General features: G+C 41.8%; 1 protein-coding gene across 1 annotated transcript in view; it reads left to right on the top strand.

The window, feature by feature from the left end:
* Window positions 1-12,711: 12,711 nt before the first annotated feature.
* The window catches only part of DNAJC1 (DnaJ heat shock protein family (Hsp40) member C1), a 113,539-nt gene continuing 105,973 nt past the window's right edge, over window positions 12,712-20,277 (top strand). Inside the window, exon 1 of the mRNA XM_075492673.1 lies at window positions 12,712-13,005. Coding sequence (XP_075348788.1) covers window positions 12,841-13,005 — 165 coding nt within the window. The 5' untranslated portion in view covers window positions 12,712-12,840. The remainder of the gene's footprint in view (window positions 13,006-20,277) is intronic.

Genomic DNA, 20,277 nt, shown 5'->3' on the forward strand with positions numbered 1-20,277 from the left:
TCTCTATAGAGTCTTCAGTTATGTTCTGCAGTTGCATCTGTTTATGGATTTACAGTTTAATACATATAAAGCATCACACATCTCCTTTTTTATTTCTTATAGGAAACTGATACCTCTTCAACTTTACCTTCCTGTAACTAAAGAAGACTCTTAATTTCTTTAGTGTTGTGTAACAGCTCTCTTGTTCTTTCTCACCTGCACGTAGGCTATTTGTCTAATCTGGTACACCTGACCAGCAGTATTTTTTCAGCCACTTTTTCATCTTCTCAGGAATAGAAATAATTCTTGCCCTGCTCTCCTTCAACTTCCTAGTGTATTTCTGAAAAGTTAGAGATATAGTGTAGTCATTACTGGTTTCTCTAAGATATCCTTTACTCGCTATCTTTTCTTCTACTTGTGTATCTATTCCGTTGCTGGTACTACATCGTCTTCTGAGGTGGCAGTGAAACAGAACTCCAAATCAGGACTTAGAGTACAATAAATCATTATTATAACTAAAGAGAAACTAATGCTGGGGAAATATCTGTGTGTTCTACTCCATCAGGTGGACAGCACTGACTGAGTGTAGCAAGAACTACTTCAAACCAGAATGCTTCTTAAAGTGCCTTTTACCATGAGTGTTATTTAATGTTCATAGGTGTTATGTACTTAAAACTGTCTCTGAAGTTAAATGAGGAAGGAATGAAATGGTATATTTACACACCAAATTTAAAAGACCAAGGTTAAAAATTGGCTTGTCATGCCTTACTATTTAGAAGTTCTTACATTCAGTTAAGTTATTCAATGTTGTTTTTTATGGAGATATTCCAGAAAGCTGCTTTCAGTTCTGGAATGACTGATCTCCTTCTAATTGAGTGAAACTTGGCAAACCTCAGATCTACAAGAAGCACAAAGACTACAGGTACAATACTTCGCTATAAAAAAGATTTAATTAAATACTGTTTTTCTAAAATCATCGTAGCTGAGAAACCACCATTTTTTTTTCACTTATTGTTCAGGAAAAAGGCAAAATGTAACCAGAAAACAATAAGATGCAATTTGCTCGTTCCTCAGCTGCAAAATCTTTTTTCCAAAATAAATCTTTATGCTGCTTTTCTCTCCTTCTAACGAATGTTTTGGTGACTTGCTGGCAAAAATGAAAACAGGAAAAAAGACAATAGTTTGTGAAGAGTCTTTTCACTTGGGAAATATTACTTTATAGTAACTGTAGTATAATCTGTCATAACTCCAAATATAACAGAGAAGTACAAAAAGAAAGCAACAATGGTAAGTGCCTCCCCGCGTATTTCATAGCAATTACAGCTCTTTGGCTGAGAGAGCTGATGGCTAAAGGCATTTTAGACATTTAAACTGACCAGTTTGATTCCTCTCCTTGTAGGTCGAGATCACTCTATTAACAGGCACGTGGATTGACAGCGTATCCAAGATTTTCTGGAGTGAGGTGCAGTTTCAGGAGACAGCCTTCAAAAATATGGGTAAAAGAGTAACAGAATCAACCATACGATAATCGAGGTTAGCCAGAAGAGTATCATGACCACCGTTTACAGTTTACCTTGACTACCATTGCTATTTTGTACAGTTCTTAATATGGAGGAGATGGGGTGTCTAGTTGTCCTGTACGTACTGTTGCAAAATGTTCACTGAATATTCTTTTCCATGATGCAAATACACTTTTTAATGTAAATTAACAGATTATTATCTTCAGCAGTAAGCCACAGAGTGAAATTTTAGAAAGCTGACTACAACACTATTTAACATTTTCTATAAAGACACACAGAAATTCCAGGTCAGGAGGAACCCATTGCCACACCCGTGCCTCTTTCCAGATCAGTTTTGTTTTCAATATTCCTGTACTCTAAAAAGACAACAGAAGTGACGGGATTTTGGTGCAGACGGGAAGCACTGTAGTTATGGAAGTGCCACCATTTTAGTCCCGTGCTCAGTGGGAACAGGAAAAGTAGTTTGGGGAGTGGGGGCAGAGTCTGCTACTGGGCCTGAACACGGGGCGCAGCTCTGGCAAGTTAGCTTGCTTTTAATTGCAGAAAGGCCTAGGTTACATTTTTTAATACTCCTGGGAAACCAGACAACACTAACGGTCACATATATACGCAAGGGATAAGTAAAAATCATTCAAAATCAAAACAGAGACCAAAAAACCACAGTTAATCTTTTAACCAGAAAACCTCATTGTTTTTTACCTCTTGTGTTTCAGTGTACTGCATTCTTCAACGTAAAACTTCAGAAAAATACTAGGACAGGATTGTTGCTATACCTGCCAAGAGCTACAGCATCTGGAGGTCTCTTCCTCGTCTCTGCCAGCCATTCAGAGGGCAGGTGGTCACAGACCCATCTCCTGCTCCACTGACCTGCTTTGGCTTGTTTTTCATGGCCAGAGTACTTGATCCATTCTCAGCTGGACCTGCTGACAGAACAGGGTGGTTTTGCCCCAAAGTCCAGTCATTTAAAAGGAAAAGCTACCTTGTTAAAGGAAAGTTGGATGGTAGTGGAGGACTTTTGGCTAGAACTTGTCCATTATGAGTAGCATTTGGAAGGTTGACAAACGCTTGTTCCCAAGCTGTGTGGCCTAAATCAGTTTTTTTTCTCCCGGAAAAGTCAGCAGGAGCAGCTGTTGGCACCTATCAGGAGAGAGCAAGAGGGGCCCCAGCTCCGGGTGCCGCCCTGCATGTGAATGTGTCAACAGAGGACAAATACGCCCAGGTCCCTTCTCCACAGCCGTGGCTGAGGCCGGCACGGGTGCCAGGCTGAGCGGCAGCTGAGGGAACATGAAGGGGCTGGGGCAGATGGGGAGCGGGAGGGAGAGGAGGCCACGCAGAGCAGCAGGGGAAGGTGCCGGGAAGGGGGAGCACGGCTGCAGGGAGCTGCTGGTGGTCTCTGAAGCTGGAGGGCCGGCAGGATGGCAGTTCCCGTGCTGCCAGGAGCTCCCTGCAGGCAAACCGCACACCACACAGGGCAGAGAAGAGCAGGCGTCATGCCTTTCCTTAGCTAGGATCAACAGACATCCCCCGTAACACAGAGCATCCAGCATGAAAGTTCTGCATCTCATATGATTGTCTTGTAGGACACAAGCTCTCCTGTATGTTGATAGCAATTAGCCTCACAACTGCAGCTCATTTGGACGTGCTCAGTTTGTCTGCTTCACCTGCCACATGTATGGTTTGCTGTGCATGCACAAAAGTGTGCACATGCAATGCAGTCAACTGGGACCATCCTGGCTTTATACGTACGATCTCTAGCCCTGTGTTTGATAGGACTGCAATCACTGATGGCTTGTGGCACATAAATTATCTGTCACTGACATGCGAGTTGTGGGAGGGCAGCCTGTACCCAGCAGGAGGTACCGCAGAGAGAATTTCTTCTGCCCTTTCCTCTAACATGCTGCAAGAATAAATCACCTACTCAGCTCTAAATGGTGCCTAAGTGATATAATGGAGTCCTTCGCTGGCCCGTAGACAGAGATAACAGCACTTTAATCTAGCACCGACTAAAACTCTGTTAGTCTGATGTTTGTTTACTGTTTCAAAATAAATATTTTACAACAAAAATAAAGTTGAAAAATAGCATTTGACTGTAAAAGCAAATCTGGGATAAATGGAATAAGGACAAGAGGGCTGTTCTTTAACATTAATATTTGTATTAAATGATATCCTAAAGGCATGCAAAGGACTTTGACATCAAATTCCTTAATATTTGCAGGATATAAGAGAGTTTTGGAGCTTGCATCATGGGTCAAAAAGAAGAGAACATTTGTTTGGCCTCTGCAACACAAGTGAAACAAATTAGTGGATCTGTAATTTAACTATCACATCCATTAGCACAGCTATTAAAGGTGGTTGCTTTTCCCAGTTTTCACAGTTTTGAATTTGGTTGGATTGCCATGCTATTGACAAGCTAATAAATATGGTCTTTTTTGTCTTGTAACTTTTTGATACTCTGTGCTGAAAGTATGACTCATTAGTATGACTCACATAAAAGTGGATCCAGATAACACCAATGTGCAAGTTCCTACTCTGCTCTGCAAGCTACCTTCTCAGCCTCCCAGTGACCGAGAATATGTATCAGGAGCATCCACTAACTAAGTGATTTCTTCCTGTACATGCCACATGGAGGAGAAGTCAATATTTATACCTCACACTTGATAGAATTCATTAAATATATTTTGCTAAATAACACTCTGTATTACATATTCCTTGTCTAATATTTGCCCACAGAAGAAGTATTTGTTATGTGAATTGAATGCCTGGTTTAGAAGAACTAAATGAGTACAACATATTTAATATTTATTTGGTAGCACAACACAGTAGACACAGGGGAGGTGAGAGAGAATGCAAATACAGGAGGAAGAAAAAGTGATTAAAGGGCATAGTCAGAACATGAAACATTTCTACATGACTACAGTGATTCTGAGAAAAGTAAGCAGCAAGACAAGCTCAGATATTTGGATTTTAGAATTTAAAAGTTAAATATTTTAAGTAACAAAAAATATTTAAGGAGGACTGTAAAGGACTATTCACAGCAGACATGCTTTGTCTAAAAATGTGTTGCTTCAGGAGAACTCTAGAGGTGATCCACTTCTCTAAGATCTGGACCATTTGGTTTCTTTGTGTTTAGGGGCCCTTTTATCTTCAGTGACAGGTTCTTAGTATGAGAAATCTTTATTTTTACTTTTCTATTGTTTTAGTCTGTGATGTAGTGATTGAAATTCATACCACAGCAAAATCTAATAACAACAACAACAAACCCCCCACGTTGTTGAGACTGTTAAAGTTCTGTTAAAGACTACTTACTGGAGAGGTTAGTTATGGAGAAATTGTACTGGCTAGTGGGATTTTGTGAGAAATTATATTGCAGAATTTTGGCAAAGAAAGTGCTTTGGAGAGTAATTTGTTTTTCTGAAAATGGCGTTTTGCACTTGTAATGAAAGTAACATGTCCTGCTCTATTTTCTGAAATATATTCCTTGAGAGCAAATGGAATTCACACCTGTACAGGTAGAGGAAGGATTTTGGCCATTTGTGTTATGATTTCAGAAAAACTCAAATATAATCTACCAGCAGCAAGATGGTGTGATATGTTTAACACTGAACTTTTAATTTTATAAAAGCAAGTGACTGCAAGAAGTAAATATATCTCTACTTGACATCATAGAAATATAAGAAAAGCTATATCAGACATTATAATGCTTATTTTAGCAGATATGTGTTTGCATATGTAGCTGTGGGTAGGATTTCAAAGGTGTCCTTTTGGTAAATATAATAATGGAATAATCCAACCTTATTTCCTTATATTGGTTTCTAGCCATGCACTTTTTCTATGGTGTGTGTAATTGTGATTATTCAATCCAGACTGGCCTTCCTAGGAATTTCTTTTTGGTATCTGCATAGATTGGAATTCCTCTGGCATCAATGGATTTTTTTTTTCCAATCACAATTAAGTGCACTGTTATATGGAATTTCAAGAGGTTTTACAGGATCTTTCTTAGAAAGACACGTGTACACATACATCATGTTGATGGTCTTCATATATTTAGTTAGTTCTGCTGGTTTTGCACTGTATAACAACAGTCTGCCAACTTTGTTAATGCAAGCCTGAAATGTGAAAACTATCACTTGAAATTTAACTTTATTTTACGAAGAAAACATTTTGAACATCCTGAGCAAATTTCAAAGTATTATCCTCAATTTTGAACTGGACAGCAATTTACCACAAACAAATTCTATGGTAGAGAAACATCAGTCTTGAGTAAATATTGTAGTTTATGCTCATCTCTCATAGCTTTCAATTCACTCTCTGAATGGACTCAATCCTTTTATTGAAGTGATATCTCAAAACTCAAATGCTGTCCATGATTAATTCCTATGTACATTTGCTGTAACAAGCTCTTCCCTTGTACTGTTGGCATGTTGTGCTTCTGATTGCACAGTATCTCTGTGTATGGTCATAGTTACACATACTAATTTATTTTATGGTGATGTATTTTTGGTTTTGGATTTGACGGACTTTTTATCTTCTCCAACATTTTATGGTGCTAGTATCTTCCTTTCTTGGGAGGGTATCTTAGCAAATGTCACAAATATACATAACTACCATTTTAATAAATGGGAGATGAGTGTTATGTACTGACAAATGGAATTGTATCATCTGAGAATTTATCTCTTCATAACAATAAGCAAATTATCTGATGATATTTAAACTAATTCTTTTCATTTGCCGAATAATTTTTTAATTATTCCTAACATCAGCTCCTCCGTGGTAAAGCAAAGAATACAAGGAAGGACCAAGCAGGAACAAAACAGCACTTAAATGTTAGGATACTGGTTGCAGGTATCACTGAATTACTATTGTTACCATATTTAGTGTCTAGATGGTTCCCGTTTTTCTTGTACAAGACACAGCACAGTGTGGGACCTGACAGAGACATGGTAAAACAAGGCACACAAAGAGGACTGAAGCAGCTCTCACGTAGCAGCCATCTTGTACCACCTCTTCGTGGTCCTCCAGTTTGCTCTCCCAGCTATTGTCTTAACGTTAGAGCAGTCAAAGTTGGAAAAAATGGTAAAGATGTCCCTCTGGTGTATTTTTAGGTCTGCACAATTTTTTTTTTTTAATCACATCTGCAATTACTGTGAAGTAGAAAAGGACCTTGGAAGGGTCATGCATCTATGAAACCGATATAAAATGTTCTCTCTGGAGAAATGGTTCTTTGCCCCCTGGTGGTGAATTAATTTTGAAAAATATTACAAAACACTTAGGGAAATTTAGTTGAAATTAAAAAGAGATACTAATTGCTTCAGTGAACACAAGTAAAAGTAAACTACTAAACAATACTTAATGTGTCAAATACAATTAAGGAAAATCCTGTTATGAACAAGCTCCATCCATCTTTGGTAGTCACTGCAGAATAGAACAAAAGGAATCAACATCACCATTTGAAAACTGTATGAGACCTTCAACATTTCAAAACTATGTTTCTTATTTTGGTTTTTGGGGGGGAGGTTAACACAAATGTCTTGACAACATAGTGTAGTCTTGAGAATCTCTGATTTCCAGTGTTCTTACATTAAGGACTATGGGAATTATATTCATCTGCACAGCATCTTTAGATATGCCGCTCTCTAGAAATCAGTAACGTCATCCACACAGTAAGAGCTGTCATTCTGGGAAACTAGAATAACATTCCTTGGATGAAAATTTTAGAAGAGCTGTACATATTTCTAGAAGTTGTCTAGAGGTTTTCAGCTTGTGTATGCTGAGCGTCTCCATATGTAAATAGAGTACCAGGATGTCATTCTTGGAATAGTGATAACAAAATTGACACTGGAAGTCATCCACTTGCAGTTTAAGCCACAGATCATTTTTAAAGGTGTCAAGAATACATTGTTTAAAAAGATGGCATAAGCCTTCTAATCACTGATTTTGTTTTGTCTTTTAATTCTTGTGTCTCCTAAACTTCTGCCCAAGACAGTGCTTCCCCATGTTGATATTTGTCTTCGGGAAAATATATATTAAAATATAATGACAGACTATTGTCATGCCATGCAGCAGAACATTAATGCATTTATGCTGGAAAAAGGCCATTTATAATGATCAATTATAATCAATAAAGCCTATGTTGGCTTTATACTATTTGGATACGGCTGATACTCTGAAAATGAACCCTCTTTTCCCCTCTGTGAGTCTGTGAGTCATCTTGTATGATGTTAATGTGGCTTCAGGTTGTTTTTTGGTTTGGAAAATGGCATCACAGGGTACGGCATGCTCAGTAGGCAGGGATTGTTTGGGTTTTGGCACTAATGATGTAACATGAGGAAAAAGAAAAAAAAAAGAGTAACGTAGCTAAAAGAGAGGACTGAGCTGCCCAGACCAGGCACGAATTAGCTATTTCCTAAATAATGTTCTTTCATGTCTGATGGACCGTAATAGCTTTCTGGTTTTAGCTCTGTTGCTTTTGCTTCTCTTTCCATTCCCACATTTCTTTCTCATTACTTTGACTTACGTCTGGTCTAAGGTAATAGCTGGTCTACACAAATGGCATATTCCTTACAAATCTTTCAGTGGGCAGGGTTGCTATAAAGTGATGCTGTCCCCCCTTCTTTTCCCACTGCCACGCTGGATGTTACCTTCCCTCGGTCTCCACTCCATTCGTCTGTGTGGCTATGCTCTAAACTGCATTTGCAAAATGATCTGGCTTTAAAAAAAATTCCCTTAAAAAGGCAATAACCAGACCACTTGCTTTTTGGGACGGAGGACTACAGGACCCCTCAGAGCAAGGTTACTGCCGTCTTGCTCGCTGCTTTTGCAGGAGAACCCTCTCTTCCGGTGCAAGTCCTCAAACGTTCCTGCCAGCTGTGAAACGAAATTCCTCCCTCCACTCTGCTTAGCCTCACTGCTTGGGGAACAGCTTGCTTTCAGCTCTCCGGGTGTAGTTATACAAAGGCTTTTTTCCAATGGGAAAGCCAGTTTAAGCCAGGCAGTTTCCTGCCTGCTCTGCCCTCTTGTTCTTGCTCCTTCATCGCAGTTCGCTGTCCCCTTGATTGTGCCGATGCAGCTGTTTGTGGGCTGTGTTGTAAATTGGATCACTGAAATAAATCTGAGGTTTTGTGTGCGTACGTGTATATATGTATGTGCGAACAGCTTTTTTCAAAAAAAACCCCAAACAAACTGGATCATTTCAGTCATTTGATTTATAATGTGGCCCACAAAGAGTTGAATTAGCACAGTTGAGGAGGCAGCGAACAGTGGCGCAGAGGTGGGAACAAGCGCCTGGGCTGGGGGGAGGGCGCAGGAAACTCTTAAGCCAGCTTTGTTAACAGAGAAAACTACTGTTACTATACAAAACCATGTAGAGCACCTAAACTAAACAGCTGGAATAGAAAACTGGAATAGACTGCAGAGCAGTCAGGCTCTCGAATTGCTGGAGATAAGGCTTTATCTTTAGGAAGAAAAGGGTGGTCCCTTAATAAGCTCTTTCCTCTAGACGTCTTCTATTCATTTGAGACATCGAAATCGCAGGCTGTTTAGCTATTCAGAATATGATCGTGTGAATCCTGCTGGGTTTATGAAGCATGTTGGTCTTTCAGTGCTGTTAAAAACGCTAATAATAACTGGTTCATGCCTCGGGCCTTGGGTGCTACTGTCAATTAGCGTCAGAACAGAGATTTATTTAAACAAATTATTTCTGTATATGCTTCTTTCCCTTACGGTTTGCAGAGGAGAGCTTCGTGACTGAGCGTACCTGATTCAGTGATACCTGCCTGCGTGTGCAGACAAACTCAGGGCAGAGAAAGAAAATGCCATCCTTGCCTTCATAGCTCTCCATATTCTTAAAGTAAAGGAGCTGCCCAGCTGCAGAGACTACATACAGAATTAAAAACCTTTCTCTGATCCTCTAGCCATTTAAATGCCATGTCCGAGTCACAGAAAAAAATACTAATACCTCCCAACATGAGTAGTTTTAGACCATAATGAAAACGCCATGTGTAATCCTTTACCTTCTCCTCTACTTTTGTGTCAGAGTTTGCAGTACTAAGATTTAAAATCGTCGTCACTGGTCACCCAATTCACCAGTCATTGCATGTGTCACTGGAAATTTCTCACATATATTGTTGCAGGCTCATAGCGAAGGCAAGCGTTGCTGAATTTGATTATGTTTGGTTTGTATTTTAAGGCTTCCTCTGAACCCAGGAGAGAGAACTGACTTTTAATTTAACTGATTTATTTTATATTGTGGAAGCCTAGTGTGACTTGGATTAATTGAAGCATTGGAGAAGGGGGAAGGACTCTAGTGACTCATCAAGAAAAAAATAACTTCTCACGACTTTAAAGAGGAAAACAGAAGAATGAGAAGATAATAATGTGTCATTATTCTGGTGGTGCTTATAGAATTTTAATAGTATTTTTAGCATTTTCTTCCCAAAATTTCAGTATTTATTCTTGGGGTACAGAATTATGTTAACGGAAACATTTAAACTAATCTCAGAGTCTAGAATTTAAAAAAAATCCTTTTTAGAAATGTTGCGTGCAGTATCAGGCCTTCTCTTCTAAGGGTTTAAGGAGCAGAATAAAATTCAGTATTCAAATTTCTCACATTGTTAAAACCAATTAGAATAATTTAAGTAAGCTGACTTAAATGTAAGATATCTCGTAAATACGTATTTTAAATAATCATAATCCCATTATCATCAGTGCACTTTTTCTCCTATTATTCTTCTTAAATTCACATTCCTTTTGACTGAAAGAAACCATAATTTATCTGAAGAATTTAAAGATGTTTCTTTCAAAATAGCTATCATCAGATGTTGTTCTCAAAAGGATTGAAGCCACCTGCAGTTGGTGGTCAGTGTTAGGACAGTTTTTCCTAGTCTCAGCGGAACTGAATAGATCACCTGCATTTATCAGGCTTTTTAAGGTTGTTTTAACAGTTTCAGCAAGAGCAGCAGAGGTGAATTTTGAAAGGGGTCATTCTTCAGAACAAATTCTGAATGATGAAAACCAAGATCAAAATAACAAATGCTTCTCTTCGAGGTTGATCATTGCACTAGATCAACTTAACTAAGGAGGCTTAGAAGCTAACGAGGCAAGATGCAGATACAGAAAACACAGAATGAGTCAGAAGGGAAGGAGAGTTTGGAAAGCATCTATTAAGGGGAATGGAGTATTGTCAATCTCACATTTAAAAAAATCTTTAATCTTGTTGAAAAATAATACTACCTTATCGAACTCTTCATTTGCCCCTCGTTTCTCAGGGTACTTTGCAACTTTAAACTTTGTCCTACAACCTTATGAGTAGGTAACTTCGTGAATCCAAAGCTGGTATTTTTGTGCGATAAAGCTTGAGGCTTGAAAGCAGGGAGAATATAGATATACCAGGCAACAAAGGGAATTTATGCTCTGAATACTGGCAGAACAGATTAAGAAAATAAGGAAGAGGGAAGAAACTGATCTATACCAGGTTCAGTTACTCCAGCAAAACCAATCAGCTAATAAATTAACTAGCCCATGACTTTCTCTTTACTTTGTCATTCCCTAGAAAAGCATTACTTTTTTGGCTCTGTGATCAAGCAGGAGAAACATTTTTTAAGATGATCAGAATGAACAGTTAAGCACTCCTTTTGAGTAGGGTGAATTAAAAAGAGTCTGTATCAGACACTGTTGGTTAAATTATAATTTCCTGGCAAATGGGTTTAGGTGTCTTTTCAGAAAAGAGAGCCAGAGGCAGAATTATGATCCTAACAGCCCAGTGGGCATGCATATGGGATATGGAAACATGCGTTTAAATATCAATCTAATTAATATTTAAATAGTTTATACAAAAGGGAACAGTTTCAATAGAAGAGAATACCTAAGACTACTCTATACTTTATGAGTTGGAAAATTGATAATGATTATGTTGGTTCAAGTCCTTACTCTGAATTAAGCAGCGTGTATTTTAAAGCCACATCTTGCTATTCCCACAGAGTATCCAAGGCAGTGCTCTACTGAACAGAGATTTTGTAAATGGTACCTAGCTCCTCTTAGGTGACTTCAGGTGCATATAAGGTTGGCATTTAAGATTTTTTTAAATTGGAAAAACTATTTTCTGAACTTGATACAGTTCATGGATATTTCTGGGATGACGGAAACTGTCTTTTCTTAAAGAGAAGATTCTCATAGTGAGTTATTAACCAGGCCTAGCTTCAAGAGAGATGAAGCAGATGGGCTGTTCCAAGGAGTCTGACCATACCAGAGAAAAGTGATTTAATGTTGGTAATTTGTATTGTGAAGCCATTAAGTCTCCACCTAATTTCTCATCTAGCATTCATGCTTTACATTAATTTAAGCAAGGAAAGAATGAAAGGTCCAGGGTAAACAGCTTAAAAATTGAGTGCATGTTGACAGTATGCTGGAGTGATTTTAGGGTAAAAGAGGCTACAATAACCAAACCCATCCTTAAGGAGTTAATAAATCCAACGCGTTTCTAACGATGATCTAGTGCGTGGGGGCACCAGGGGCAGCGATGGCACCACAGCCACCGCGGCCCTACACACGGGCACCGCGCCGGAGCCGCGCTGTTCAACCAGCCGCTCCCTCCGCGGCGTTTTCCCTCCAGCGGGCACCGGCCGCGCCAGGCGCAGTACGGCCAAAGTTGCCCCCAAACCTCCCCAGCGCTGCTGACCCCGAGGATGCGCCTGGTAACGGGGTCTGGGGCAGCGGCTGCCGCCCCTCAGAACCCCGCTCCCCGGCTGAGGGAAGGCTGCTGGGGGCGGCGGGCCGGCTCCCGACCGCCGCGGGAGGTGCGTGTGGGGAAACTACCCTCGGGGGGTTACCCAGGGTGACAGGGGGCCGCGGAGGGGTCTCCGGCAGCCCCGGGGAAGGGCGAGGGCGCTGCGTCGGCCCAGGAGGCGGAGGCGCGCGGGCAGGGTGCGGGCAGAGGAGGAAGGAGGAGGCAGGCAGTGAGAGGGAGGGGGAGGGGCCGGCAGGCGGGGCGGGCGCGCGAACCCCGCCGACCGCGCGGGAAGAGCTCGCGCCGGGGCCCCGCGCGCCGCTGCCGCTCCCTCGCGCGTCCGGCCACCCGGCCGCGGACACCCCCCTTCGCCCTTCCCCCCGCAGCCCCTCGACTGCGCGAGCGCCAGCGGTTGCCGGGGTACCTGACGTCACAGCCTGCGAAGGCGGCGATTGGCCAGGCGCAGAGCGCTCTCCCCCCGCCTCCGTGGGACTCGCCGCCCGCGGGGCCGGGCCTGTCTCCTTCCCCCTCAGTGCGGAGCTGCCGCCGGGGCGTGCGCGGCCTCAGCGGTACCACCCCGGCCACGTCCTCGCCGCCACCGCCGCTGCCGGGGCGGGGGTCATGGGCCGCCGGCGGCCCGCGCCGCGGCTCCGGCTGCTGGCGCTGCTGGCGCTGCTGGCGCTGCTGGTGCCCCGCGCCCGCGCCTGGGACAGCGGCGACCTGGAGCTCTTCGACCTGGTGGAGGAGGTGCCGCGGAACTTCTACGACTTCCTGGGGGTGCAGCAGGTGAGCGAGGGGCCGGGCCCCGCGTTCGCCGCCCGCCCGGCGCGGGCCCTGAGGCGCGCCTCCCCCGGCGCCCCTTGCCCCGGTCCCTTCCCGCGGGCACGGGCCTCGCCTGTCACCGCCGTCCCTGCCTCCGCCGAACATGGCTGGCTGGCTCCCCCCTCCCCCCCCACCCCCTGCGCTGCAGCCGCCCGGCTGCTCCCCGCGGCACACGGGCGCGGGGCATGCCGCCGGCCCCTTGCCTTCTCGCCTGGCGCTGTCATCCGCCTCCTGCCCTCGCACGCGTGCGGCTGTCCCGCTCTGCCGCTGCAGTCCAGGCCCCCCGAGCCCCGGCGCCCGAGGCCCTGGGCAAGGCTCCTGTGCCTTCCCCAGCCTCTTCCTTCCCGCTGCAGGGGCTCCGCTCTCCTTCAAGTACTGTTCTATTTTTTATCCTTCTGGCCCCACTATAAATCAACCCTCTCTCTCCCACTGGACCTTTGTGTGTTCCTGCTGCCTGTTGCTCTTCTGAATATATCTCTCTTTCTCCAAATGCATCTACAGCTAGACAGAAGTAGCTTGTGGGCTTCTCCCACTTTCCATACATATCCTGGGTATGGATGTTTCTCATCTTTCCCTCATTCTGCATAGCTGCTGGTTCCTTCTTAAGATTGTGCTTGCCATGTGTTGTGGCTCCTGTTTTCTCTCACGTGTGCCATGGGTAAACTGTGACCCTTTGCCATGGTAATGGCTTCTAGATTGTTATATTTGTTTACTTTCCATGTATCTTGGTTATTGTGCGTGGTTTTCACCTCTGTTTGCTAAGCAACACCTAAGATTATCTTAAAGCATTTATTATGCCTGTGTAGTCAAGACAGGAACTCCTGTTCAGAACACTTTTATCCCATGTTTCTTGCATATGGTTTAGATGTGGTTGCTGGTTTTGCTGCCACTTGGCATCTTCAACTTGTATCACTTGTCCTGGCTCCCACTTGATGGCCTTCCTCATCTCCAGATGCTCTGCTCTGCGTGTGTGAGATGCTCTGCTCTGCGTGTGATCTTGCTTGATCTCTCTTCATGCGTCTTAGCAATCTTCTTTTTGTCTCTTTCTTCCAGTCAGTATTCCTTTCTTCAATAATTAAATATAATCTGTTACTTCACCCAGAGTCCCCAAAAGACATTTTATTCGTTTGTCTCCTAGCACCTCTACATTCTGGTGAGTGATCCTGCTATTCGAATGGCTTCTCTGACAACCTTAAAGTTTATTTGGATGTAGTCCTTGTAGTTTTTGAGAATAATAGCTGTATTTTCAGGTGCATTTCATTAGGGCCATGTCTACAAAGAGGGGGAAGGTGTCTGCAATATGTAAGGATCCTGTTTTGGAAACTACTGGCTGTGGTTGTTAATGATGGTAGGGGGATTCTGAGTCAGTTTATCTCTTTCTTTTACTCCTTCTTAATCAGCTGGTGTTAAATACTGTGGAATACCATCATATATACAACACAGCAAACACTGCTACCCAAGTTTCACTTTCATGAGCCTAAAAATCTAGGTTTTAATTCCTCAGAGGCAATTTTAGTGTCAAATAATGTAGGGATACAAAATTTTGTTTATTTCAATTAGTGATGTTCAGATCTGGCATGCAACTCTTTGTTAATATCTTCCATAATCCTTTTCTCTAGGGCTGAATCTGTACCTTTTACAATAAGTTTAGCAAAATATTATGTTACTTGTAGCAAGCAAATATTCTGCTAGTTCACGCTTCTAATCTTAATGGAGAACTTGAATCACTTGTAATGTGTGAGCAAGGAAAAAGTTGGTGGAAGTGCAACACAAATGAAAGGAAGTTTTGTTAGTTATAAGTATATGCTAGTCACTCATAATGTCATTATAGTCAAGACTTGAAGTGTAAGTAGTATTAGATGCTTTGCACATGCAGCAGGATATACGTATAAGTACAGTAATAGAGTATACAATGTTGAGGTTGAGCTTCAATAGAAACCTCTAAGCACTGGAGGATGCTTTATAGGTTTACAGGTTCTTCCACACTGTATCCTTTGTTCCTGATGCTTGCTTCTCCAGTCCTGACCTATACCTGAAGCTTCAAACAAGACACTGAAGCAGGGTTCTGTCTTGCAGCGACTTGCTAGGTAGCTGCAGTGGTTTAAGTTACCATATGAGAAGGGTAACTGGTCTTGTAACGAGGTCAAGGGAAGTGCCCAAATCTTGGGTGTGCTGTATCCTACCTTGGATGTCTTCACACAAAGCTGCCTTCTACCATAATGTCCCTACATGCTGTTTGCATGTTTCTTCAGGTTTTCTGCTATTTTTTAAAACTATGGTTTAATGGAGCTTACTGGTTATTTTGTGTGTCACTGTTGTTTTAGTTGGGATGCCTTTGGCTAGAATGCTGTGATTAGCTTCTTGTGGTTCTAGTGCTAGTGGTTTTATTCCCCATGCTCAGGTGTTTTTCTTGGGATTTTAGCACAAGAGGGACAGAGTGTCTGTGACAATGGCCTTTGTGGCTGTGCCTTTGGACTGCTTCATAATCTTTCATTCATCAAAGCTTGCTTTCCCCTCCTCCCCCCTTCCATATTCCTCTTCGTGTTCATTGCCTTGTATCATGTCCTGATAATCCCTTCTTTCTTCATGTACTTCTTGGGGAGGGAGTACTTCTCCCTTATGCGGGATGTAACTTCTGCATCTGAGATACGGATGCTCAACCATGTTTTTTAACAGTAGTATATCAGGTCTGCCAGATTTTTTCTAAATGTGTCTTCTTGTGTTTTGAAAAAATATAGGGAATGACTCCAGTGCTTCCTTAAGGCATTAAAGCAGCTTAGGTTTTGATGGGAGAATTGTGGTACTGGCTGCTTGTTGAACCTCATATGCGACGTCAGAAGCTGATGGTTGACTTCAGCTGACAAGATGCAGAAGGCATTGTGGGAAGTCCTGTAGCTCTCTAGCATGCTTTGATGAAGCCTCTGGCTGCTGGATTTTTTGCTGGGATTGGAGAAAAATGATGGGTTTTTTTTGTTTTGTTGCTAGTCTACACTTGCAGGAGTAAGGGTTTTGCGTTTTCTCTTTTCAAGGGCTCTGGGGAAGCCTCCCGGCGTTGTCAGATAACTGTCATCCAGTGACGGCAGGGTGTTAGGTTTGAAGCTGCTGCAGTGTTTTCCAAGATCGGTGACTGAGATAGAGGATGACCTAATGGAATCAATTTTTGTTGTGAATGTGGAATGACAGAGGAAGAGTAAGATTGTGACTGTCTTGGCTGTTAGAATAACTGTTCTTAGTGCTTGACTTCAAGGAGGGGTTGGCTGAGAAATCTACAAATGGCCACAGAATGGTTGAGGTTGGAAGGGACCTCTGGAGGTCATTTTGTCCAACCCCCAAGTGTTAGGGCTGAGCACCTAGATTAAGAAGTATCTGATTTTTATACAAGGACACAATCTATCTATTTGTTACTCCATCAGATCGAATGGTAGCATAGCATATATAAGACGTTTTGCATTGTTACATTGTTACTATTGCTATTCTGAACAAGTTGGGAATTTCTCTACCTTCCTGTTTCTTTGGTTGGTCTTAAATTGATGATGTGATTAACTTGAATGGCTCATCTAAAACTGTTTTCAAGAAGTTTGACCTAGCAGAATGGGGAGATAAGATAACCTTTGGCTTGAGAAAAGATTACATTTCCATGTTCCCCAAGTGGTTACTGAAGTTATGTCCAAATGAAGAAAATAGAACCATAAACTCTTGACAGATCAGAGGTAATAATAATTTCAGTAATCACTTCAGTATAGCCAGTTTCAAACTGATAAAAGGATCAGGACCAAATAGTATTAATCTAAGAACTCAGATGAAGCAGCAGAATTAAACCAGAGGCTATACAGACTCAGTGATAAAATTACCCTGTTAGTTGAGAATGAGAACATGCAAATGTGATGTCAACTTCTTGGAAAAATTCCAGGAAGATCTGGGGAGCTACAAGCTTGTATGGTGGACAAACAAACTGATCAAGTTAATTTTATTGTCTCTTACAGCTTTCAGTAGCTGATAACCTGCATAAATATGATATGCTCTGGATGAATCAACTTGGCATCAGTTGAACCTGTGGATCTCCTTGCCAAAATATGCTTTTGATTATAACTGTTTATATGGCTTCAAGGGATTACCTGCTCCTCTACTCTTTTTGGCTTGCAGTAAGGAAGGCACTACAGGTCTCTGAATGTCTTTTGAAACTTTGTGATATGGTTCTTGGATGCTAGAGATCTGATCAAAACATTTTTAGGAAACATAATTTGTTTGTGAAGATGTGTTAAAATGCATGAGCTGTGTTGCTAGAGTTGTGTTGCTAGAGTTGACCTGTGCAGAGCGGTATGTTATGTATCAGTTATGACCAAGGAATTTCTGAATAAGGCTTTGGCTTCTACTGGTAATCAGATAAGGGAACAGGTTTGTATTGAAAGTTCTGCTAGGCCTGTGCAGTGTATGAAGGCAAACACAGAAAGTTTCTCCAAGCGCCCTTTGAGGTAGTAGAAGAGGCCCTGGGAGCTCAAGTTCCTGAGGGAGAGTTAACACATGGGTGGGGCTTGCTGGCCAACAGTGTGGATAAATATATAACCCCCAAAAAATGTTGAGAGAGAGATCTTCTTCGGTATTGGCTTATGCCTTCCTTGTGGCACATGAGATTTTTTTGAACCAGGCTCTAATCCATTCATGTGGCTTTACTGTAGAGAACTAAGAGCATTGTGTCCATATCATTGCTAGATGATGGGTTTGCTAGATGATGATGCAGCACAAAGTCAGAACTGCACATACAGAACCTGATTTTGGTCCTACAGCCTGTAAATCACTGGTATGTTAGCAACTCCAAGAAAATGCAAGATGTGAAAACCAAGGAGTCAGATTTTTTTTGTGGGAAGCCACAACCCCTCTAGATGAGCTGAATGTATTGGGCTAATAGGCTCCTTTCAAGAACACTGGAACAGAAGAGCTGTGTCTACCTTGGCAAGTAGCAGAGTCTGACAGGGTTGTGTCTGTAGAAGGCAATGTTTGGTGCTGAGGAACTGGTGTCCATACTGTTTGCATTTCAGGGATTTCGTTGTTGTTGTTGAACTAATTCCAGGCTGGCTGCATGGACTAAATGCCCGTTTGTGTTGAAGCGTGCTGTTTGCGCTTCTGGTTTTACGTCTTACAGTTCAGTTCTACCCAAAAGGAATCCAGTTCATCCACTCCATTCATGGTATGCAGTCAGTGGGTACAATAAGGAAGTTTGCTTTACATGTGCACTCCTGATCTGGACTAAAAAATTGAGGTAGATGCACCTTTAAGGCTATAGTTTATAGTAAATGGCTGACGCTGCATTTTACCTCTTGGCATTGCCCTGTAAGAACCTTACTGGGAATGAGCCCCACAACAAATTTTGTGGCTTTTATGGCATTATGAGGCATTATAGGAGAATTAAGAAAATTCTCAGTAATAGGTTTTTGCGTAGTCTGTTTTATGCAAGTGTATTGACTGATGACATGCAGCACGTACATCACTGCAGTTCTTAAGTCGTGAATTCATATGTTATGTAAGTAAAGTTCTTGGACATAGATTTGGTAACCTATTTTTCAGAAAGAATGGCAATCTCTGAAGCTGTCAGTGTTATATTGTCCGGCACTGCCGTAGTTCTGTCTTTGAATGGGTCGCTGTCCAGGAAAAAAAAAAATCTACATAAAACTATTTTTGCTGTAGAGCTTTTTGGGACCTTTGAGTACACAGGGTGGTCCCCTTAAGTGGGAAGAGGCATGTGAGGGAGAGCTGTATCTATTCAAGGAATGCTCTCAAGTCCTCAGCAAGAACAGTCTACTTGTACCCATACAGGTAGACTGTCTTCCCTGGCAGGTGAGGTGCACATAAGGAAGATAAGGAAGGGGAAATAAGGAGGGATAGCCCAGAAACTCAGCAGTTTGTTTCTTCTTCCCAGTTACAAGCTGGATCACACTCCAAAGACTTATTTTGGTTGCTCTTCTAACACTTAAGGCTGTTCTCCTCCCTGCTGCTTTTTAAGGTTAACATATGTGGGTGCAGTGTTACTAAAATCATGGAGTGTGCATTGTCTGCGAATGTTTTAGAGAAAATGTAGGTTGGTAATACTGCTTCAGTCTTCCAAGCTTTGGAAGTATTTGATCTAGTGAGATAGAGCTTCACGCGCATGCAATTATGACATCACTTTTTCAGATTATTGTGTCAAAACTATGAGCTGTAGGCTTTTCTTGCTTTGTTTTGCAAGATTATTTTGCCTTTGAATGACGAATAGCATATTCACTGTGACCTTCAAAAGTCTCGTGCTGTCAAGTGACATGGAGCCATGTAGCAGCTTGATATCTCAGTTACTCATGTTTGAGGAACTGAAGTTGTTGGGCTAGTGATTAAACATAATGTCTAATGGTCTAAGCCTGTTTCAAGATTGTTTTCTACTTCTTGTTCAGAATATATATTAAGCAGGTCTAGTAGTGTTGGAAGGCATTAGATTTTAATGCACTGTCAATTGTGACATCAGAGTTCTCAGTCGGAAAGATGAAATATATTTCAACTTTCTTGCTCCAAGCTGTCAAAAATAATTAACTTCTGTAATACACAACTAGGTGATAGTAGTAGCAAACCTTTATTTGGATAGTGAGGGATCTTAGTAATTCCTGAAACTGTACGTTTCTTTTAAGTGATGGATGAAGCAGGGGTTCTTCAAAACTGTTTTTTTGACTTTAAGAATTGGCTCCTTTTATGGCAGTTACAGCCAAAATAGCCCCTGAATATACTATCAACATTGCTGCAGTAATAGACTCCATTGCACTAGTTCAAACAATTATAGCATTAGAAAATCCAGATTTGTTTCTAGTGGCTTTAGCTGTAATCTCAGTTCATTCCATAAAAGTAATTGTGTGTTTTTTCTTAGTATGTTATTGAGACATAATTCTGCATCCCTTCATGGTATTAAACTTCCTATTTGAGTCTGTTACTTAAGTTATATGTGGAAGTGACATTTCCAGCAGTTCTGGAAACTCTGCTTTTCATAAAAAATGTAAATTATTAAAATTGTATGAAGTCATTGTTGAGATTATTTACTTGGATCCTGTAGAACAAAGTTGTTCCAAACTATAGAGTAGTTTAATTGCTCACAAGAGTCACCATAGAGAAGCACTTACGATAACTGCTCAGATTTGTAACTGAGGATGGTGCAGGATATGGGTTTTCATGTGTGGTTTTTTTTGTTTTGCTTTTTTTTAACAGTGCTGAATTTCCAGGTAA

Source organism: Mycteria americana, chromosome 2 (genome assembly GCF_035582795.1).
Source record: "Mycteria americana isolate JAX WOST 10 ecotype Jacksonville Zoo and Gardens chromosome 2, USCA_MyAme_1.0, whole genome shotgun sequence".
NCBI lineage: Eukaryota > Metazoa > Chordata > Aves > Ciconiiformes > Ciconiidae > Mycteria > Mycteria americana.